We start from the raw sequence: 22,015 nt of genomic DNA, 5'->3' as shown, positions 1-22,015 counted from the left end.
ACGCGCCTCGTCCCGGGAGCTGGTTGAGGAGTGTGCGGCACTAAGTCTCCGCAGACGCCGGCAGGGGCCAGGGCCAGGGCCGCCCGGCACCGGGCGTGGGGCGGGGCGGGAGGGCGCGCGCGCACGCCCGGGTCTGGGCCCTGCCCGGGATGACGACAGGCAGCTGCCCGGCCCCGGGCGGGCCCTGGGCGGGGAGAGCGTGCCGGGGCCGCGGACTCCGGAGCCGGCCACACCGCCCAGGCTGGCCCCCGCCCGCGCACACAAAGAGCAGAGCTGGTGGGTACGCTGGGCGCAGGGCGGGCAGCAGCCGCGTGGCCCCGAGAGGCCTTCGCAGGCGGGCGGGATGTGGGAAAAGGTAGGCTGCCAGACGCCGAGCCAGGCCCAGAGCTACCGTGCGGGAGGCGGGGGTCGCCAGGGATCTCTGGGATGGAGGGTCAGCTTGGGCCGACCCGTGCAGGGGTCCCAGAATCCGGTGGCGCCAGGGCTGGACCTGGAGGCGACTTAGATTACTTGCGGTTAACGTGAAGGCGGAGAGGAGAGCCTAGGGTCGCCGGACCCAGGAACCCAGAGCGCCCTTTGGCCCGTCTCTTCCTCTGGGTTCCGGAGAAGCCTCCCGAGCCCCGCCCCTTCCCGCCGCCCTCCCCACCCCCGCCCGGCCCAGCAGCGCCACGGGTCCCTGAGCGCCTGAGCGCGTGTGTGGCGGATGGGGGGCTTCGAGATGAATGACTGGCTGGCCCACGGCGTTTAGTCAACTGCCGGCACGCTCTAGCCTCCTTCTCTCACTGCTGGCTCTGTGATTCATTCATTCACATAGGCGTCCCTGACCAGTTATTGAGCCCCCACTGTGCGGGGGTGAATGTATGTCCCAGATAGGAGCAGTCTCCTGGGAGAGACTGGCCAGGAAACCAGCGATTAGAGAGTAATGAGAGGGCTGTGTGTTGGGGGTAGTCAGGAAGGGGTTCTGGAGGAGGTGATACCTGAGCTGAGTCTTCAAGGATTGTAGGGGAGTCAGTAGGGGAGGGGAAGCATGCACAGGGCCAAGGAAGCTGCAGCTGCAAAGGCAAGAAGCTTAGAGAGCCCCCTGGGGCTGGTGGCAGGGGCTGAAGTAGCTTATCCTGGCTGTGTGTGGTGGTGAGGGAGGCATGGGGAGAGAAGGGATTGGAGAGGGCCACCCCTGTGGTCACACAGGAACATAGCAGCAGTAGGTTAAACTGAGGACAGAGGGGGCCACTGGAGTCTATGTGTAAGGGCCTGGCAAGAAGGAGTGGGTGTGAAGTACAGGCCTGGCACAAGGACCATGCCCTATAAACTTTCACTCTATTAACATGAGATGTTAATTGATCTGATTTCAATTGTAAATACCATAGGCTGCTCTGGGAAAATGGATTAAAGGCAGGGAGGCCAGTTTGTAGGCTGCTGCCTGGTCCAGGAACAGAGCAGTGATGGTGGAGCACAGGTTTTCGCAAGTGGTGACTCTTGTGTGTGAGGCATGAAGGGAGGAGAGCAGGCCTTTTGATGCCAGGTGATGACTAGCTGGAGGTGCCTTCCTCCTCTCTACATACAGGATATAGAACAATGAGAGTATGTTCGGGGACAAGGTACTCTGTTTACTTCTGCTGGACCCCCAGGCAGAGGTGTCTGGCAGGCCAAAGGCCCACGGTTGTGGAGCTAGAGAGTATAGCCCTTGACTACAGCTCTGTGAGCAATTAGGTAATGCCCCTAAGTCACCACCATTTCTCCTCATTCCCCCTCACAATTCCCTTGAGTTTGGAACAGTCCTTGGTGAGGCAGCCTGGGCCCAGACCTAAGATGTTGGATGAATATAAATTTGCACCTGTTCTGTTCCCAGAACTGCACTGCAGGTGAGATAGCCTATGGTTCTTTGCGCCTCGCCAGCGATCTGGGGGTCCTTAGAACACCATTTCCAGACTCACATGGCTCTGTGCTGGGGGAACATTTGAGATTGTCCATTGTCCTCCCCATTCCTCCTGAGATCAGACTTGGGGGCACCTGGTCCACAGTAGGTAAATGGCACTGGATGACCCAGATCTTCTGGGACTGCCCCATCACCACCTCTATTGGAAACATCTCCCCAAGTGGGAAGAGACCCAGAGGCAGCCTTAGGAAATAAGTCCTAGGTCACTCAGGGGCCATGGCTACACCGCAGCCTTCAGCCAGCCCCTAGGTCCAGGGCCATGCTGGTGGCCCAAAGACCATGACTTACACTCCAGAACTGCTACTCCTAAGGCCTATCTGTCAATAGTCACACAATACTGACAGGGTTGTGTACTGAGCACTGCAGTCACGGGGTCACTGAGAAAGGTCACAGCTGTTAACCCTTACAAGAAAAGCTTGGAAATCCGCCAGCCCTCGGCTATCCATGCTCCCTCAGAGTACTGAGCGCTAGAATTCCCGATTCCATTCCCACCCCTCCTTTTACTAGTCCTAAGTCTTAAGTCAGTCACCTGTCCAGGCCGTTTCCCCGTCCGTATAACGGGAGTAACAATACAGACTTCTGGCTTGACTGCGGACATTGAAGGGCGTACCGTAAGACAGCGCTCAGAACGCAGAAAGCGTCTGGCGCTGCAGCCTTCGTCGCGGTGTCTCTCACCCTCGGTTCTCCGCCTCCCTACCCACTCTCCCCGGCTAGCGCTTCCTTCCAGGGAGGCGGGGCGGGCCGGTGGGGGCTGCTGGGGGCTGGGGCTGGCCCTCAGGCATGCCAGGCTGCGGAGACTCCCCCTCCTTCCGCCGCCGGGCGGTGGCTGCTGGGGCGCCAGCGAGCATCCAGGGAATGCGGCGATGCCGCTCGCGGTGCCGGAGCGGAGGGAGGCGGGTGGCCGGCCGGACCCCTCCGCACGCGGATTCCCCTCATTCCAGCCGCCTGACGGAGCAGTGGGTTGGGAGGGCACTGCGGCCACGAGGCTCCTCCCGCTCTCAGGCTCCTCCCGCTCTCTGGCTCCTCCCCTGGGGTCCCAGAACCCTGTCCCCGCTTACCGCACGAAGCTGCCCTCCTCTTGGGGCTCGCTCGACCCCCCGTCCTCTAGTTTTCAAAGGCGCTCCCCACCCTGAGTGTGCTGGAGGCTAAGTCCCCCGCTGCCGCTCCCTCTGGAGTTTAAACACGGGGACCCGGCGGAGAGAGTCCCCTCCTGCCGTGAGCCCGCCTCTACCGGTGGTATTTCAACCAACTCGCTCTGCGCTCCCACCCATCTCCCAGCTGCACGAGGTAGCACCCAGTCCCCTTGCCCCCTCCAGAGGGCTCCACCTCCCAGCTGGCGCCCGCCCCGCGGGTCCCCCAGGTCGCGGCTTCGGCCGGGCTGTTGTTCTTGAGGTAATGAGCCTTCCCCACGAGGCTGCAGCCCGCACCTGCCTCAGCCTCCTCCGGGAGCCCGGGTCCGAGGGTGGGGCACGCTGGGACTTTGGGTCCTGTCTCTACCTTCTTTTCCCTAGGACAAGTCAGCGCCCCCCGTACTGCGCCTCAGGTTCCTTATCTGTCAGGTGGGGGTCAGGTGAAGCTCCTGAGAGCTCTTTGTAACTGGCATACACGCCCGAGCGTTTTCCCCACTAGATAAAAAGTCAGGCCCTCTTAGTAGGTCTGTCCCAAGCACGTGTTTAATGAATGTCCGGCCAAAAGAGGGAAGTGGTGTTTACTAAGGGTCTGGGAGGTGCTTTAGCGCTGTATCTTACTTAGCCTTCTCTACAACCCTTTTAGACAGATATTAGCTTCATTTTAAGGATGAAGAAGAGGATCCGAGGAGTTAAGTGACTTGCTCGGGGTCATACAGTAAGAAGTAACCCAGCCTTTTGCAAGCACTAACTATCACCCCCCTACCAGCGGTGGGATCTAAGCTAGAGTTCGCCTCTCAGGCTGACGCTTCACCAGAGCCCAGCGCGATTGGGGCTGCTGGGCGCTGGTTTGGGAGAGGGAGGGTATCCTGAGCAGGAAGTATGGAGGGATCCAGAGGGACAAGAGAGGGAGGCCCCCTCCAGAGGAGGAGGAGCGATGAGGAGATCCTGGGCCACAGAAGCCCTAGTTTGGGTATCCAGGATAGCGGAGAAGGGCACTGTCCCGAAATGCTTAAAGTCGGACGCGGGTTTCCCAGATAGGACACTGAGACCTCCATAGGGGTCAGGCACACACTACTTTTGGCAAAGGCGCCCTGTGGCTGTCCCTGTCCCTGGGGTGCGCGCTCTGTGCTGACGCGGGACCCTAAAAAGATTTTCTTGGGGCTTAAAGACACAGGGCGCCTCTCCTCTCTGCCCCACCCAGAGAGGGTATGGGGTGGACACAGTCCCGCACCCAGGCTCCGCCCGCCCCGGCGCGCCTGCCGTATTTGGACATTAAGTTCTATTTTTAACTTTGCCGAGACTCGAGGTTGGGGGGAGGGGAGGGAAATCCTGCTTCCTCCGCGACCCACCAGTCTCAGCCTCGCACCGCGCCTGGCCTAGTACATAGTGTAGACACAAGCCCGGAAGTGAGTTCCGGGTCGGTGTAGACGCGGCGGCCCCGCGGGTTCCGGGCCCCACCCTGGAACCAAAGACGTCCCTCTTGGAAAACCTGACTCAGGCGGAGCCCCTTCCTGGCCGGGAGCCCCGCTGTCAGCCCCGCCCCGAGATCACCCTTAGTTCCCACCCCATCCCCCAACTGGAGGGGGACCCCGGAGTCCGAGCCCCGAGGGAGGCGGGCGCCGCAGGCGAGTCCCGCGCTTGGGAGGCTCTCGCAGGGGGCGGTGCGGGGGGCGGGCCGGCCCCTCCCTCGCTGACGCCGCCGCCGAGCTCCGGGCGGAGAGCACCGGCAGCGGAACTGGGCGCCAGGCCGGCCGGGCAGGATGCGCTACCGGGCGTCGGTGAGCGAGGTGGGGGCAGGGCGGGGGGTCCCGGGCGTCCCGCCCTGCCTGGCAGCGCCGCCTTGGCCCCGCCAGGAAGCGGGCGCGGCCCAGAAATTTCGGGTGGAAAAACGTCCCGGAAAGTTGCAGAGGGAGGAGGCCGAGGCGGGGAGGGCCGCGGGGCGCGCTGACCTGGGGCGCGTCAAGTAGCTTTTGGGGAAGACTGAGCTCAGAGACCCATCACCCAGAGGGCGTGGGGGGCGGGAGCTTCGGCCGGATTTGCCAGCAGCTTCAGGACAGGATGGAATGGGGGGTAATGAGGGACAGGCCAGGGAGAGGCAGGCCCCTGGTCAGACCAGGAGGGGAGCCCCGGGCCAGAGATCTGGGCGGTCTGTGGTTGGAAAAGACCTGGGAACCTCTTTGGGATCTATACCTCCCTCCCACCACTGCCACCTTTCTCTTCTCTGACCCTTGACACTCTTGGTGTCAATTTTCTAGAGCATCCAGACCTCTTTTGAAGAGTATGGGGCGGGGTGAAAGTCTCGTTGAGCCTGTCCCTCTCTGGTAGGCCTGGAAGGTAGCTGGGCTTTCCCTGGTAAAACCCCCACCCCTTTGAGGCCCCTCAGGGCTCTCAGTGGAGGAAGGTGTCTGGGGAGCCTGGCAGCTGAAGAGGAGGGCGTGGCCCAGCTATAGGAGGGAGGTTCCCCCTATCGAGTCTAGCTGCTGGGAAGGAAGGCCCTCTGAGAGATCCCTCCCCTATGGCCTGAGGGTGGCCTCTTGCTTGGTCCCTAGGCACTCTCCCCCTGGAGATTTTGGTGGATAGGGTTAGGAGAGATGGCCCCAGCCTGCCAGCAGAATTCACTCTGAGCCATTTGTCCTCCAAAACACCTGTCACACGTGGCTCAGAGCTAAGTGACCTAAAGTCACCTGGTCTAATTCAACTCCTCCTCCTTGAGGCGGAAGCAACCCTGAAAGAGGAGGGGATTTGTCCAAAGTCAACAGAGCTTTTTTCCAGGAGTTCTGTCTCATGACCCCCCTTTCTCTACACAAAACTAGCACCTCCCTGGATTCGGTGGCTTTGCTCCCATGTCCTGTAAGTCCTTTATGCTCCAGTGTCCTGTGTCCGGGTCCCATGTGCCCCTTGAGGGCTTTGTTCTGTGTGACCAGTGTCCTCAGTGTTCCATGTACCAGCTTCCTGTGATCCAGGCCCAATGTACATTGTCTGTCTTCTGGATGTTCTGTGTCCTGCATCCAGATCTCCTGTGTCCACCTGCCCCAGGTTGCCCTTTCAATCCTGCAGGCTGTGGTGGAGGGGGAGAAGTGCCCTTACCTTACCCTGCTGGCCCTGACCTTCTCCCGTGGCCCATTTCCAACAGGCCCTGGGCAGTGACGGGGTAAGGGTGACCATGGAGAGTGCACTGACCGCCCGTGACCGAGTAGGGGTACAGGATTTTGTGCTGCTGGAGAACTTTACCAGTGAGGCAGCCTTCATTGAGAACTTGCGGCGACGGTTCCGGGAGAACCTCATTTACGTGAGGCTCAAGTGGGAAAGCGATGGCGGGGGGTGTGGGGGTGAGGTGGGGGAGGAGAAGCAAGGAGGCAGGGCTGAAGGAGGAAAGAGGTCAGGGGCCTCTGGGAGGAAATTCTGACTCTCCTCTTCTGATCCCCCCAGACCTACATTGGCCCAGTCCTGGTCTCTGTCAACCCCTACCGGGACCTCCAGATCTACAGCCGGCAGCACATGGAGCGTTACCGTGGCGTCAGCTTCTATGAAGTGCCACCCCATCTGTGAGTGACACTCCCCATCCCCATCTGAGATGACCCCATCTGACTCTAAAATAACCCCTGACCTCCCACTTTGGATGAATCACTATTCACATCTGTGAGGAATCCCACAATCCCTCACCCTTGAGTGACCCCACTCCCCACCCAAGGTGAATCACTCAACTCCATCTGGGCAGACCCTCCCCAGCCCCCACTCCAACTCATACTCATGATTTATTCCCCAACTCTATGTGGCATGGCTTCCAACCTTAGCAACCCTCTGACCCCTACCTCTAAGGGACCTTTCAGCCCTACCTATGAGTGATCCCAACCTCCACCTGAATGACCTACAGCACCCCCACTCAGGAGTGATGCTTTCCATCTCCTATCTGAAAGTGACCCATCCTCAACTGTGAAGGATCTCGCTTCAGCTGTACCCTTGAGGGTCCCCAAGTCCCTGTCCTCAGAGGTACATGCAGCTCCCACCCACAAGTGAACTTTGACCAGATACAGGAGTGGTCCCCCGCAACCTTTCCTGTGGGACACCCATCACCTACAGCTGCTCAGCCCCCTACCCCTGAGCCCCTAATGAGCCTCTGCCCCAGGTTCGCGGTGGCTGATACCGTGTATCGGGCACTACGTACGGAACGCCGGGACCAGGCAGTGATGATCTCTGGGGAGAGCGGGGCAGGCAAGACGGAAGCCACCAAGCGGCTCCTGCAGTTCTATGCTGAGACCTGCCCAGCCCCTGAGCGGGGGGGTGCTGTTCGAGACCGGCTACTGCAGAGCAACCCAGTGCTGGAGGTGAGAGGCCATCAGCGTCTGAGGAGAGGGAGGGGAACAGAGAGAAGGCCGGCATCCCTCATACCCCATCCGCTCCTAGGCCTTCGGAAACGCCAAGACCCTCCGGAACGATAACTCCAGCAGATTTGGGAAGTACATGGACGTGCAGTTTGACTTCAAGGTACCTGGGGGTGTGTCAGGGCCGGGGGTGGGATTCTTATTCAGTAGGTACATACTGGCCAGGTCCTTGGCAGCAGTAAATATTTATTGAGCACCTACTATGTGCTAGGTACTATTCCAGGTGCTGGCGCTATGTCAGTGAAACAAAACAGACAAAAATCCTGCCTTTGGTGGGGATAGACGATAAACGGAAAAATGTAGTGTCGGTGACAAGTGCCATGGCAAAAAAATAAAATGAGGTAAGAAGTGGAGGCAGTTGTTGTTTTATTTTATTTTATTATTATTTTTTTAAGGCAAGGCAACCCTTGGTTGACCTCACAGACTGCAAGGACTTTGTCAGCTTACAATCCCTTATTTTTTATTTTTTACGCCTACAGCACCTGGTCTTCCTAGGTGGTCTCCCATCCAAGTACTAACCAGGCCTGACCCTGATTAGCTTCCACGATCAGACGGGATCGGGCTTGTTCAAGGTGGCATGGCTATAGACTAGTTGCTGTTTTAAAGAAGGTAGTTAAGATAAGCTTCACTGAGGTGGCATTTTGGTAAAGGCTTGATGTAGACAGAAGAGCAAGCTGTGCAGATACCTGGGGGAGAGAGTCCAGGTAAAAGGAATAGTCAGTGCAAAGGCCCTGGGGTGAGAGGGTGTTTGGCGTGTTAAAGCAAGGAAGCCAGAGCATCTGGAGATGAGAATGAGAGGGTCAAAGAATAGGAGAAGAGACTGAACAGTGCAGGCTCTCGAGAGTCTTAGTAATAACTTTTATTTTTTAAACTGAGTGGAAGGGAGCCATCAGAGGATTTGGAACACAAGTGTGTCTTGATCTGACTTTCCTCCTAAAAAGATTATTCTGGTTGTGTTACTGAGAATAGATGGTTGAAGAACCAGGCCGAGCAGGGGAACCAGTTAGGAAGCTACTGTAATACTCATGGTGACATACGACAGTGGCTGGGACCAGTGTGGTAGCAGTGGAGGTGGTGAGCAGTAGTTGAATTCTGGAGGTTTTGAAGATTAAGGCAGCAGGATTGGCTGTCTGAATGTGAGGCGTGGGAAAAAAAGAGGCTTCCAGGAGGACTGCAGACTTCTTAGTCTAAATACCTAAGACGGAGTAACCACTGACCAAGATGGAAGACATTCAGTGTAGCTAGTCTGCGGAGATTAGGAGTTCAGTTTCAGGCCTTTTGAGTTTGAGATGCTTGTTGGATATCCAAGTGGAGCTGCCAAGTTGATAGGGTTGAATTTCTTCCTTTCTTAGCTGAAAAAAAATTGAGACTTGAGCCCATGCAGCTAGTGGCAGACCTGGAATTAGAACCCAGGAGTGCAGGGGAGAGAAAGATAGGCCCCATTCCCCAATCTCCCTGAGCAGTGACCACATCCTGTCCTGCCCACAGGGCGCCCCCGTGGGTGGCCACATCCTCAGTTACCTCCTGGAGAAGTCTCGTGTGGTCCACCAGAATCATGGGGAAAGGAACTTCCACATTTTCTACCAGCTCCTGGAGGGGGGCGAGGAGGAGACACTGCGCAGGCTGGGCTTAGAACGTAACCCCCAGAGCTACCTGTACCTGGTGAAGGTGAGTAGCTGGTGGGCAGGGCAGATACCACCCAAGGAGCGCAGCACCAAGACTGGTACCCAGCTTTGCTCCTCCTACAGGGCCAGTGTGCTAAAGTCTCCTCCATCAATGACAAAAGTGACTGGAAGGTTGTCAGGAAGGCTCTGATGGTCATCAACTTCACTGAGGATGAAGTGGAGGTGAGACCTCTACTGAGGACCCTCCCTTTCTTCCTGTCACACCCTGAAATTCTCGATCTACTTTTACAACCCATTTCCGCTTAGATCTCCCTTCTCCTCTCAGATACTTTACTCCTTAGTCCCTCCTCCATCTGACCATTCCTCATCGCCCTCGTGGAGCTCTCAGCCCCTCTTGTGACCCCCATCTGCCCCTGCCTGTACCCCAGGATCTGCTAAGCATTGTAGCCAGTGTCCTGCATTTGGGCAACATCCACTTTGCTGCCAATGAAGAAAGTAATGCCCAGGTCACCACCGAGAACCAGCTCAAGTATCTGACCAGGGTGAGCAGGGTGAGCAGAGGGCGAAGGCAGAGCAGCTGGGCAAGGGGGAGAGCACTCTCACCATTGCTCCCCTCCCTTGACAGCTCCTTGGTGTAGATGGCTCAACATTGCGGGAAGCCCTGACACATAGGAAGATCATCGCCAAGGGAGAGGAGGTGAGGCCAAGCCTGTGCCTCAAGAGGTGAGGTGAAGGGTACAGGTGTTCCAGGGCAGCCCCAACTCCCATCATCTTCCCCGGTCTGCTCAGCTGGTCTTCTCAGCAATGCTGGAAGGACATAGGCAGGCGGCTCAGGGTGGCACAGGGAGCTGGCCAAGGTCACACAGGAAGAGGGTAATGGAATCAAACTAGAACCAAGACTCCCACCTCTAGGAAGGAGGCCTCTTGTCCCTATGCCACCTTCCCTCTGGTGTGGCCTTGTGTCCTCCCCTGGTACTCCCACACACACACCCAGCAGGATGGACAGAGTAGTCATAGTTTCCCTGGACTTCAGTATGAGCCCAAAGGGGAGGGGCATGGGAAGGGGTCTTCGGTATCCACCTCATTGTCTCATGCTGTGTTTGCAGCTCCTGAGCCCTCTGAACCTGGAACAGGCTGCATATGCGCGAGATGCTCTTGCCAAGGCCGTGTACAGTCGCACTTTTACCTGGCTGGTCGGGAAGATCAATAGGTCACTGGCCTCCAAGGTAAGGGCATGGTGCAGGCTGTTCCCAAGGCATCAAGGAGGGCAGTCCAGGGAAGCTGGGGCTGGGAGCTGGGGCCTGGCAGACTTGGGGACCCATGCTTTCGGTTGAATGACTGGCCCTAGGACACTGACAGCCCCAGCTGGCGGAGCACCACAGTCCTTGGGCTCCTGGACATTTATGGCTTCGAAGTGTTTCAGCACAACAGGTCAGCACCCCTCTTCTCCCTTCCTGTCTCTTCTTCTGTCTCCCTGTCCTGGTCCCTCTCCTCTGTCCCCCTGCTTTTCTCATGCCAGTGACTCTCCTAACCATCCTGAGTCATGCTTGGTGTTTCTTTCCTCAGCTGCTCCGGGGCCTCACCCATCTCTTTCTTGCTCCTGGTCCTGTCCCCCTTTGAGCCACCATGGCCTTTTCTGCTTCTTTCACAGCTTTGAACAGTTCTGCATCAATTACTGCAACGAGAAGCTGCAGCAGCTCTTCATTGAGCTCACCCTTAAGTCAGAGCAGGAGGAATATGAGGCAGAGGGCATCGCGGTGAGTACAGGCCTGCAAGTGTCCCCACATGCCATAGAGAGACCAGGCTTCAGTAGGCTTCAGTCCCCCCAGGAGAGGCACTAGGACCCCATGATGAGTCCCTTCCTTTTCTCTACCCCTCAGTGGGAGCCCGTTCAGTATTTCAACAACAAGATCATCTGTGATCTAGTAGAGGAGAAGTTCAAGGGCATCATCTCCATTTTGGTGAGTCCTCTGTTCCTCCAAAGCCTCATGTGGGGAGGCTTTGTCTTGGCCTGTCCAAAGAGGGCCAGAGTTTGGGGCTGAGCAGGGACAGGGCAGGGCTGTGCATGAAGGGTGAGGTGAGGTGCTAGCTGGGTCTGGAAGCTGTTTGTAGGAGGTCCCTATGATTTGTCCCTTTCTCACGAGTCTGTGCCTCCCACCATGGTGCCCCTAAATCTCCTGTGCTCTCCACCCCTCCCCCAATACTTCCATCACTCTCTGTCATACCTCCCAGGACGAAGAGTGTCTGCGCCCTGGGGAGGCCACGGATTTGACCTTCCTGGAGAAGTTGGAGGACACAGTCAAGCACCATCCACACTTCCTGACGTGAGTGGGGCTGCAGGGCTCACTTGCAGGCAAGAGCCCTTTTGGGGCAGAGCCTGTGGAATCCTGGGATCCCCCTGCAATCATAAAACACCAGCCACCAGGAGGTGACCAGGGGAGGTACTAAGTTAAGGACAGGCACACAAAGCCGCAGCTCACGGTACATCCACAAAGGAAAAAGCTAGGAGCATGGCTTTCTCCTTGTTCTTTTTTGAGAATGAAACTTGTTAAGATTTTTCAACTTCCTTATTTGGAAATGGCTTTTTATTTAAGGCATCCCCTAAAGTGGGGCAAGGGAGAAAGGAAACAAACCCCTGTGTCCCCGCTCTGTCGTGCATATTTTGTGCACCTCATCTCTAACCAGAAGCAGCCTCTGAGGAAGGTATTTATGGTGCTATCTCCTTTTTACTGAGTCTCAAAGAGAAGTCATTTGTCCAAGGTTATCTGTCACACATCTAGTAAGTTGCAGAGCAGGAAATAGTAAGTCCCAGGGCTGTGAATGCAAACATCCTGAGCATTTTTGCTTAATAGTACATTAAAACCCTTTTCCTGGAGGCGGCTCCATAGTGTAGTGGTTAGCACATCTGCTTTACATGCAGAAGATCCTGGGTTCATGCCCCAGGTAGGTTCGTGCCCCAGATGGAGCCACAGACCAAGCCCCGGTATGCCAGGCCTCCCGAATGCCCCAGGGCAGCCCCAGGTGCATGCCTAAGCGTGTGGGAGGAGATACCCTGCCTTTAGAGATCTAGTTCTTAATGGGGAAACAACAATATCCATAGGTCAGGGGTGGAAGTGGGCAGCGGGCGGGGGGGAGGTGATTAAAGAAGTGGGGAGAAAAACCCTTTTCCTGATTGTAAAAATAATGTTGCTCATTAAAGAAAAACTGGAATGTGCGCAAAAGCCACTGTAACTCTGTCACCCGTAGGTCATCACTGTTAACAATTCAAAGCATTTCCTTCCTCTCTTTTTCTATACATTTTTTTCAGAGTTGAGAACTTACTGTGTACAGCAGGTCCTCGAATAACTTCGTTTCATTCAACATCGTATTGTTATAACGTTGATGAGATGCTGTAGGCACTTAACTCTTGTTTATATCAATTAACCCATGATAAAACTGGTGTCATTAAAGTCCAGAACCTGTTGATGTTAAGTGAAAACTTACTGTATAAGGCTCGGGATAATGTTATATCTTGAGTATTTTCCTATATCATCAAACAGAAAAATTTCCTTAAAACGCTTCCTCCAATGGCTCTTAACTCACAGATACCCACTGCTCTCACCCAGCCTCTGGGGACCCCTGGCCCCGCTCCCAGTTTCTGCTGGATAACAAGGCTGCCACAAACATCTTTGTTCCTTAAATCTCTGCCTATGTCTCTGCCTATGTCAGTTGCTTAGAATAGTTCTTAAAAGTAGAAAATGGGCTAAAGATTATAAACGTGCTTAAGACTTAAGTAATCTCTTGGGGGGCAGACTTCATTCTTAAAATGTAGTGGACAGCGCTCAACCACTGAGCAGTCATGTAACAGCCACTGTCATGCAACTGTAGCTTCCTCTCCCTGTCACCCCCAGGCACAAGCTGGCTGACCAACGGACCAGGAAATCTCTGGGCCGGGGAGAGTTCCGCCTTCTGCACTATGCTGGAGAAGTGACCTACAGTGTGACAGGTGAAGATCCTTGGGCTAGGTCTCCGCAGTGGGCAGGGAAAGGGGCTCTTCCTCACCTCACATCTGCTCTCTCCTCCCAGGATTTCTGGATAAAAACAATGACCTTCTCTTCCGGAACCTGAAGGAGGTGAGGAGGACTGGGGGGAGGGCTCCAGGTTAGGCCCCAAATGATCTTTGCCCCAGAAATCTCCCCTGCCTTTCCCTGTACTGCCACCTTGACCCCCTACTCTACCCTCACAGACCATGTGCAGCTCGGATAATCCCATTATGAGCCAGTGCTTCGACCGGAGTGAGCTCAGTGACAAGAAGCGCCCAGAGACGGTGTGGAGGCTATGGGACCCAAGGGGGCGTGTGTGTGCATGCACGCATGGACAAGTGCCTGCATGAACCTGGGAGTTGGCCATGTGCATGTGAGCTTGTGTGTTTGTTGGTGCCAGTATGCACATCTGCATGTGTCTAGGAGGCTGCCTGTTGGTACACCTGTGCCTACTTCTGTGTGTGCCTGTGCGTATACTTATGTCTGTGTGAGCAGCCATATATATATGTATATATGTATGCCTGTGTGTATATATATATACCTCACTCTGCGGTCACTTGTGTACATTCATCCACTGAACAGACATTTGTAGCAAATATTGACAGGCACTTAGGATACAGAAATGTATAAGTGCTCTGATAGAAATATGTACAGGATGCTTTGGAGACTTAGAATAGAGAGTAGCAAACTGCCTGAGGGAGTAAAAGGGGTGAGGGGTGAGGGGAAGGCTTCCTGGAGGAGGAAACATTTGTGATAACGTGGGAATGAGTAGGTGCATGTCAGATGGACCTATGGAAGGACACCGTAGGCAATGGGAGAGCACTGTAGGCAGCAAGAGGGCCCAACACACACATACACACAGACACACACACACAGACCAGAAAAAAAAAACAGGAGAGTGACATTATCGAGGACAGAAGCAGGGAAAGGCAGGTGTGGCCAGTGGTGCCAAATGTAGAGAGAGCTCCAGTGAGCTGAAGACAGGTGTGGCTATTGGACTTGGCAGGAGGGCCAAGGCAGCCCCAGGAAGAGCAAGGGCAGTAGGGAGGGAGAGGCTAGAGTGCTGCAGGCTGAGGCATATTTGGCAGGGAGGGCATGGAGGCAGTGTGTTGCCCAGGATCTGACTCCCTGGGACTGTGCCCTCTGCTCCCCAACCCACACTCCAACACTCATCCTCTGGCCTCAGTATCCCCCTGTAAATACACCTGTGAATCCATTATTCCCAGGCCTCTCTAGCAAGTCTAGATTCACGTATCCAGTGATGTCCTCCAAGTGGCCCCCAGACACCCCAGACTCCACTGGTCTATAATGGGCCCTGGATTGCCTAGTCCCCCAGGCCTGCTCCTTCTGTGTCCCTATTTCAGGACAGGGGTCACCCTCCGCCCAGTTCCACAGGCCAGAAACCTGGATAGCATCCCTAACCTCAGTCTCCCATCCCTTATCCAAGCAGCCACTAGCTCTTGCCTATTTCTGCTGCCTGAATACTTCCCAACTTCTTCCTCTCAGCCTCTTCCCCATAACCACTACTCCAGTTCAGTTCTTGTTAGCTCTCCTCTGAGCCAGCCAGCCTCCAGCCAGCCTGGTTTCCTGGCTCCCCATCTGCCCTTACCAACCATCGTCCACATGCCCACTATAGAAATATTCTAAAATGCAGATCTGTTTCTATTATTCCCTCACTCTAAATTCCTCCATGGCTCCCTAATGTGACTCGAGTCCTACCATGATACTGCTTCTGCCTGCCACTCTAACCCTCTTTTTCTACTCTCCACCTGGATCTATGCACAGCTTGTAGCTCCCTATGTACATGAGGCCTTTGCTTAGGCTGCCCCCTGCCTGGAATGCCCTTTTCTCCTCTCTTCCTTCTGGCTCTCCTACATACCATTCATTTATTCATTTATCTTGTCTCCTACATATCTTTTAAATCTCAGCCAATGGGTCATGTCCAGAAGGTCTGTCCTGATGCCCCCTACTCACTGACTGGATTAGTTGCCACTTCTTGGTGCTGCCAAAACCCTCCAGCATACACCCGTGTCATTAATGGGACCACAGTGGATTGCAGGTCATTGTTGAGGAGTCTACTTCTCCCACAGGCCTGAGAACCTTGAAGGTCCTGCAGGGCAGTGCACATGGATAATGGTTGAACTCATAGGCATAGAACACATTGTATAGGAATGTGGCCCTGAAATTCTAGAAAGAGAAAGAGTGATTTGCCAAAAGGAGTTATGGGATTGAGATGTGGAGACCTGAGCAGGATTTTTAGATCTGAGTGAGTTTCCTAAACTGCTGTCTCTAGACCAACCAGAGTGATGCAGGTGGGCGTAGTCTGGCCCCCTCCTCTATTGTTAGGGAGGATGGAGGGAGGAAATAAGGGTGGGGATGAGGGGTGGATGTAGTTGTGGGAACTGGTGCTGCTCTGCCCCATGGAGGGGCTGCACCAGGCATCAGTGACCTCAGCCCAACTCAGGCCAACTTTCCATTCACCTTGGCTCACCAGGTCGCCACCCAGTTCAAGATGAGCCTCCTGCAGCTGGTAGAGATACTTCAGTCTAAGGAGCCTGCTTACATCCGCTGCATCAAGCCCAATGATGCCAAACAGCCCGGTAGGCCCTTCCTGCCCATGGGCCTGTGGGGCTAGGCCTTGGCAAGGGCGGCTAGCCATCTATCAGTGCAAGCCCGCTAACCACCCTGTTACCCCTGTCCCAGGCCGCTTTGATGAGGTGCTGATCCGGCACCAGGTGAAGTACCTGGGACTGATGGAGAACCTGCGTGTGCGCAGAGCCGGTTTTGCCTATCGCCGCAAATATGAGGCTTTCCTGCAGAGGTGGGGGCGGAGCCTGGCTCTGTGGCTGAGAAAGAGGGCAGGAGGGTGGGAGCCTCCGAGGTCTTGGAAGGGAGGACAAAGATTCTCAGCTCCATTTCAGAGACATGAAGCTGAAGCTCTGAGCTTCTGTGAGACCCACACCAGGGGCCCCTCCATGTTGTAGGCCTAATGTCAAGCTTGGTAAAGAGAACCCTAGTCCGCAAAGTCCCTGCCCTCATGGAGTACCTGGGCAGGGGTCGATAAGGCAGGCATACACATGCCTTTCACCAGGAGAGATGATAAAAGCCTATGAGGACAGAGGATTCAATGAGGTGTGAATTCCATCTCTGCTACTTTCCTGCCCCATGGCCTTGGGCAGAAGAGAATACCTCAGTTGCCTCATCTTTAAAATGGGGGTAACAGCAACCTCCCGGGCTTTCTGTGAGCTTCTAGTCAGTGGGAGCATCCAGCAGGTGCCCTGGAAGGCTCATTTGTGTCCCCAGGGAAGAGAGCTGGCTGGGGTGGAACCTGGGTACAATTTTGTTCCCAGGTACAAGTCGCTGTGCCCAGAGACATGGCCCACATGGGCAGGACGGCCCCAGGATGGAGTGGCTGTGCTGGTCAGGCACCTCGGCTACAAGCCAGAAGAGTACAAGATGGGCAGGTGAGTGATATTGCGCCTGGGGTCTGGTGGGTGGGGGAGGGCATGGGGATAGTGACCAGGAGCTGATCACTGCTGCCCTCCCAGGACCAAGATCTTCATCCGCTTCCCCAAGACCCTGTTTGCCACAGAGGATGCCCTGGAGGTCCGGCGGCAGAGCCTGGGTGAGAGAGAGGCCCCACCCTTCCTGTCCCAGTGGGGTCTGTTCTGGGCAGCAGGAAACAATTCACCACATTTGGGCTCCTTCTCCAGGAAGTCCACCTTGCCCACATTCAGCTGCCTTCCTCCTTAGCAGCTCCAGCCCCAGTACCCACATGCCTCTGGATACAAACTCTGAGCATGTTCCCACATTCCTTTGTTCCCTCCTTCACTTATTTATCCTCCCAGTCAATAACTCTTTTAACCACTCCCTCATTCGTGCCAGTCAGTGAGCTCTGACAGCCAGGCCCCCAGCTAGTTCCCCTGAGCTCTGGCCAATTGACTTTCTTTCCCAACCACAGCCACAAAGATCCAGGCCTCCTGGAGGGGCTTTCACTGGCGGCAGAAATTCCTCAGGGTAAAACGATCAGGTTTGTTGGCCCAGGGGTCTTCAGGAGGGCCAGGGTGTGGGGTTAGGGTGGGCCACCATGGTAAAGCAATAGAGGTCAGCAATCTGTGGTCTCTGTAGCCATCTGCATCCAGTCGTGGTGGAGGGGAACGCTGGGACGGAGGAAGGCTGCCAAGAGGAAGTGGGCGGCACAGACGATCCGGCGGTGAGCATTGGGGTGCTATGAGGGGGTGCAGAGCAGAGCGTGTATAGGAGACAGACTTCTCACCCCTGTCTCTGCCGGGCCCCCTTCCCCCAGGCTCATCCGAGGCTTCATCCTGCGCCATGCACCCCGCTGCCCTGAGAACGCCTTCTTCCTGGACCACGTGCGCACTTCTTTTTTGCTCAACCTACGACGGCAGCTGCCCCGGAATGTCTTGGACACTTCCTGGCCCATGCCCCCACCTGCCCTGCGTGAGGTCTGTGGACCCTCCCTACTGACTTAGGGAGCTTCAAAGCACTCAGTTGAGGGGCCCAATAATTATGCGGCCATAGGACCAGTCAGGAGGGCTCCCCAAAGGAGAGAAACTGGAACTGGACTGTGGAGGATGAGTTCTTTTGAGAAAAACGATTCTAGAATGGAAGGGTTGTACAGGATGAGAGGGTTTTGCTTAGGCCAAAGACTGGTGGCAGACATATGCCTGTTGTCCTCAGAGGGAAGGGAGCTAGGCTATCTAGGTGCCCTGACCTCACTCATGCCCACAGGCCTCGGAACTTCTGCGGGAGCTATGCATGAAGAACATGGTGTGGAAGTACTGCCGGAGTATCAGCCCTGAGTGGAAGCAGCAGGTATGGAGAGCGAGAAGGCAAGCGTGGACTAGCCAGTGGGGCCAGGGGAGCAGTGGGCACCACTTGAAAAATACCAGCCCCTCTTTGGCTTCATATATGAAGCGGAGGCCGGAGTAAATTGTGGGTCCTTCTGGGCAAACTCCACTAGACTGGTAGAGGCTGCCCAGAGCCCTGTGTTGAAAGGCTGCAGCTATAGTCTGATTGATAATGTCTGCCATGGTTCTGGAGACAGACATTGGTGGCCAACGTGCCTTGTATTTGCCAACTCAATATTGAGTGATGCCAAAGGACCCACCCAGCTCAGATAACCTGTAGTAGTTTTAAGTATTCGCAATCAGCCAACTTCAAGATCCCATGTCTAAGACGAACCTTGGCGGCTCCAGGGCCTGATATGAGAGGAATTATCTCCCAAATTGAGCCTGGACCCTAACAATGATGTCATGACCCTTCCAGGGAGCACTTTGCCTTGGTGGAACAGGGGGTAAGGTAGAGGAGGGGCTGATAGGAGTGTTGATGGCAGGGCTCAGCCTCCTGGTGTTGGGGCCAGAGAGAGGGTGAGGGAGGCTGTCTTAGCTTGAGGTTGGCCTTCCCCCCACCATGATGATCTTCACCCTCTGACACCCCTCCTCCCTGCCCTTGTCTCCTCAGCTGCATCAGAAAGCTGTGGCTAGTGAGATCTTCAAGGGCAAGAAGGATAATTACCCCCAGAGTGTCCCCAGGCTCTTTATCAGCACACGGCTTGGTGAGCCCCTTACTTTTCAACGCTCAAACCCTCCCATTACCATCTTATTCCCTTCTCCTCTGACTTCTTTCTCCCCCATCGGGATTGCAGGTGCAGACGAGATCAGCCCCAAAGTGCTGCAAGCCCTAGGCACTGAGCCTATCCAGGTGAGACCCTGCCTACAGCCGTTAGTCCAGCACAGTTCTGCTGCCCAAGGGCTGAATGAAGACATCAGGGCCCGGGCAGAGGGTGAGGGGGTTATCGCTGAAACCCGCTCAACTCCTCACCTGCCCCTCACTCTACCTTCTGTCTCCAGTATGCAGTGCCTGTAGTGAAATACGACCGCAAAGGATACAAACCTCGTTCCCGGCAGCTGCTGCTGACACCCAGTGCTGTGGTCATCGTGGAGGATGCCAAAGTCAAACAGAGGATTGATTACGCCAACCTGACTGGTGAGCCAGAGTTCAGGGCTGCGTAGGGAGGGACCCTGCTCTGACCCTTGATCCCTGACTTTTGTTCTTCCCTCTCAGGAATTTCTGTTAGCAGCCTGAGCGATAGCCTCTTCGTGCTTCATGTGCAGCGTGAGGACAATAAGCAGAAGGTGCCCTTTTGAGGACTGGGAGGCAGGATGGGGGTGGGTTACCTAGCTCTAGGCAGAGCCTGACCCCTCCCCTTTTCTGGGCCCCCCAGGGGGATGTGGTACTGCAGAGTGACCACGTGATTGAGACACTGACCAAGACGGCCCTCAGCGCTGACTGTGCAAACAACATCAACATCAACCAGGGCAGGTGAGGCAGCTAGGGGTGGTGAGGGGGCCCTGTGTACACACACATGGGCAGTCTTCACAAACCCCCTTCCCTTCAGCATCACATATGCAGGGGGTCCTGGCAGGGATGGCATTATCGACTTCACACCTGGCTCAGAGCTACTCATTACAAAGGCCAAGAATGGGCACCTGGCTGTGGTAAGTGGAACCTGACAGGCAACACCTGCTTCCCTGCTGATGGCCTTGGTCTGGGGTGGAGCATCTGGTAGCCAAGGCTTCCTTGGCACTGCTTGGGTACCATACCGCCTCTTTCTTCCTGTTGCCCATTGAGGCTCCAGAGAAGGGGCTATTTGAGTCAGCACAGTGTAAAAGGTCATAAAGAGGGCAGCATGGGGGTTGGGGAAGACCTAGAGGGGTTGGGGATGTGCTGGGTAGGAGGAGAGGCCCACTCTGGCTGGGGCCAGGAGTCCTGTGGAAGCAGGATCAGAGTCTCCAGGACCAGGTTGCTACTGCATGTATCTAATCCGTGAAGACAAGTGTGTGATGCACCTCAGTCTGCTTCTTGCTCACTACTTGTACTTCTCCCTTTGCCCCTACAGGTGGCCCCACGGCTGAACTCTCGGTGATGAAGATGCCCACTGGACTTCTCCCACCTCCCATTGCTTTGCTTATCCTCTCTTCCCCTTCTCAGTTACCAAAGACTCGAGCTTCCAGACAGGGACCCAGGGACACCTCGAAGCCCACCGACAAACTCCTGACTCCTGCTCACCCCTCTCTTGAGGGAGCAGTGGGCATCAGGGAGCTGCCACAGGAGTGGGCCAGGCCGGGCCACAGCAATAGGAAAACTGGGGCCAGAGGCAACCATGCCAGCCCCATTGCAAATGCCAAATATTTGAAAGAAGGGAATTTTTGCTGGGTTTTTTAAATCTCTGAGATTTTTTGATGCTTCATAGGAAATTTTTTTTTTTTTAAGCCATTTTCCCACCCCAAGACACACAGGATGTGTTTTCCCTTACTCCAGCAGGGCAGGGAATATAGCTCAGAGGTTGGGCAGTCTGGGTCCTAGTGTCCTCTTCCCTGCCCGGGCCACCCTGTCCTCCTTGTTCCCTTGGCATCTTGCCTGCCTACCTGCCCACCTGTACCCTTTGCAGCCTACTCTGACCTCCCCCTGGGGGCTAAAACCATCCTTGCCGGCCCCCTTCTTCCTGCCTGAAAAACGCCCTTTCAGCACCATCAGCCCAGCCTGAGGGCATCCTGGAGTAGGGGAAGGAGTATTAGACCATAGAATTTGGAAGACAGAGAGATCATCTAGTCCAGCCTCCTGGTGTGACAGAGTGGGAGACTGTGGCCCAAAAAGGGGAAGGGACTTGCCCTTCATCCAGCAGGTTGGGGAAAAACCGAGACTACAGCCGTATCCTCAGCACACTTCACTGCCTCTTCCAGAGACAGGGGCCCCGTGAAACAGGCTCATGTCTTAAGGGTGCATGTGGCTCCCTGACCAGCAATCACCCTTGGGGGCCACTAGGTGGAAAGAGCACTTCTGCCTAAGTCCATGCCTTAGGATGACAAACACCCTGCCCATATAATTTTGGCCCCAATTCAAGGATATAGGGCCTTTCCTGGGCCCTGATCCCCAACCTGTCCTGGGAACCTGAGGAAGGGGCTGGCCTTGGGAGGAGCTGCAGGAGCATCACCTCTTTCTGCTGTTTCCCCCCACCCGCCACTCCTCAGAGGGCCTGGGGGCAGCCCAGCTGCCTCTTCCCTCCTGGGGGTCTCAGCCCACTGCTGACACTTCTGCAATCCAGAGAAACACTAAATAAAGCAATACGTGTTTGCCAACATCAGTCTTGTGAATGTTGGGAAAGGAAGCGGACCCCTAAAAGGCAGCGGGTGTCTTGTATTACAAATGTTGCCAGTTTGAATGAGGTGCTGTTCCCTGACCCATTCACTGTAGTTAGAAGAACACATTCTGATGTGTGCCTGTGGGGCCTGGGTCATGTGCCTACCCCTATCCCCAAACAGAAGTGTTATGAACCACATCTGACCGCAAAGACCAAGAGTAGGGGCAGATAGCTTCCCAAAAGAAAATCAGTGTTGCCTCCAGAAGAAATGGAATGAGTGTTGCAAGCTGCAACCACAGAACTAATCAGCAGATGGCTTAAGAGTTTTTCCAAGCGGGAGGGGAACGGCAGGCCTTAAAGACAAAATATTTAACTTGGGGTCAGGCTACTTGCTAAGTTTAGATTCACCACCTAGGGTAGACGTTCACAATGAGATACCATGCATGGTATGACTATCAGGCTTGACACAATCCTGTAAGCACACTTAGATTTTGATACCTCCCAGAAATTATAGAAAATGAAAGCACAATAATTTGTCCACTCTATCAGTAACAGTGGCTCTAAGAAGCCAACAGATAAAATAAACATTGTTAGTTGCAATTACCAGCTTTACAACTGTAGCAACATTCCTTCTCTAGCAAATTGGTATGCATGGGAGAGTGATGTCACTGTCATAACCCAGATGCAACCAAGGACTCTGTCCTTTTGAGAGGTAACCAAGAATGGTTTGCATCCCAGCTCAGTGTAGTGCCCTCC

The 22,015-nt window shown here is 55.2% G+C and overlaps 1 protein-coding gene and 1 pseudogene across 8 annotated transcripts in view; one reads left to right on the top strand and one right to left on the bottom strand.

Moving 5' to 3' along the window:
• The window catches only part of MYO1C (myosin IC), a 22,335-nt gene extending 1,076 nt beyond the window's left edge, over positions 1-21,259 (top strand). Inside the window, exons 1-33 of one of the 8 annotated variants that reach the window (XM_039886271.1) lie at positions 4,738-4,844; positions 5,880-5,916; positions 6,200-6,355; positions 6,496-6,611; positions 7,193-7,391; positions 7,471-7,551; positions 8,937-9,116; positions 9,197-9,295; positions 9,502-9,615; positions 9,699-9,770; positions 10,180-10,299; positions 10,422-10,504; positions 10,725-10,830; positions 10,954-11,034; positions 11,306-11,397; positions 12,964-13,058; positions 13,139-13,185; positions 13,299-13,379; positions 15,590-15,695; positions 15,799-15,916; positions 16,446-16,559; positions 16,644-16,720; positions 17,057-17,125; positions 17,224-17,308; positions 17,402-17,561; positions 17,848-17,931; positions 18,580-18,673; positions 18,764-18,819; positions 18,969-19,104; positions 19,183-19,253; positions 19,343-19,440; positions 19,517-19,616; positions 20,018-21,259. In XM_039886271.1, coding sequence (XP_039742205.1) covers positions 6,230-6,355; positions 6,496-6,611; positions 7,193-7,391; positions 7,471-7,551; positions 8,937-9,116; positions 9,197-9,295; positions 9,502-9,615; positions 9,699-9,770; positions 10,180-10,299; positions 10,422-10,504; positions 10,725-10,830; positions 10,954-11,034; positions 11,306-11,397; positions 12,964-13,058; positions 13,139-13,185; positions 13,299-13,379; positions 15,590-15,695; positions 15,799-15,916; positions 16,446-16,559; positions 16,644-16,720; positions 17,057-17,125; positions 17,224-17,308; positions 17,402-17,561; positions 17,848-17,931; positions 18,580-18,673; positions 18,764-18,819; positions 18,969-19,104; positions 19,183-19,253; positions 19,343-19,440; positions 19,517-19,616; positions 20,018-20,044 — 3,087 coding nt within the window. In that variant the 5' untranslated portion in view covers positions 4,738-4,844; positions 5,880-5,916; positions 6,200-6,229 and the 3' untranslated portion in view covers positions 20,045-21,259. Of the gene's footprint in view, positions 1-123; positions 281-4,697; positions 4,854-5,838; positions 5,917-6,199; positions 6,356-6,495; positions 6,612-7,192; positions 7,392-7,470; positions 7,552-8,936; positions 9,117-9,196; positions 9,296-9,501; positions 9,616-9,698; positions 9,771-10,179; positions 10,300-10,421; positions 10,505-10,724; positions 10,831-10,953; positions 11,035-11,305; positions 11,398-12,963; positions 13,059-13,138; positions 13,186-13,298; positions 13,380-15,589; positions 15,696-15,798; positions 15,917-16,445; positions 16,560-16,643; positions 16,721-17,056; positions 17,126-17,223; positions 17,309-17,401; positions 17,562-17,847; positions 17,932-18,579; positions 18,674-18,763; positions 18,820-18,968; positions 19,105-19,182; positions 19,254-19,342; positions 19,441-19,516; positions 19,617-20,017 lie in introns of those variants that run through there. The other 7 variants (XM_039886263.1, XM_039886262.1, XM_039886269.1 and 4 more) reach the window with 7 other exon arrangements.
• LOC120621244 (uncharacterized) lies at positions 7,919-8,037 on the bottom strand (annotated as a pseudogene).
• Positions 21,260-22,015: the final 756 nt, after the last annotated feature.

This window comes from Pteropus medius, unplaced genomic scaffold, assembly GCF_902729225.1.
Source record: "Pteropus medius unplaced genomic scaffold, Ma_sr-lr_union100, whole genome shotgun sequence".
In the NCBI taxonomy this organism is placed as follows: Eukaryota; Metazoa; Chordata; class Mammalia; order Chiroptera; family Pteropodidae; genus Pteropus; species Pteropus medius.
Note: the sequence above shows the minus strand (reverse complement) of the source record. Positions and strands in the feature narration are given on the sequence as shown.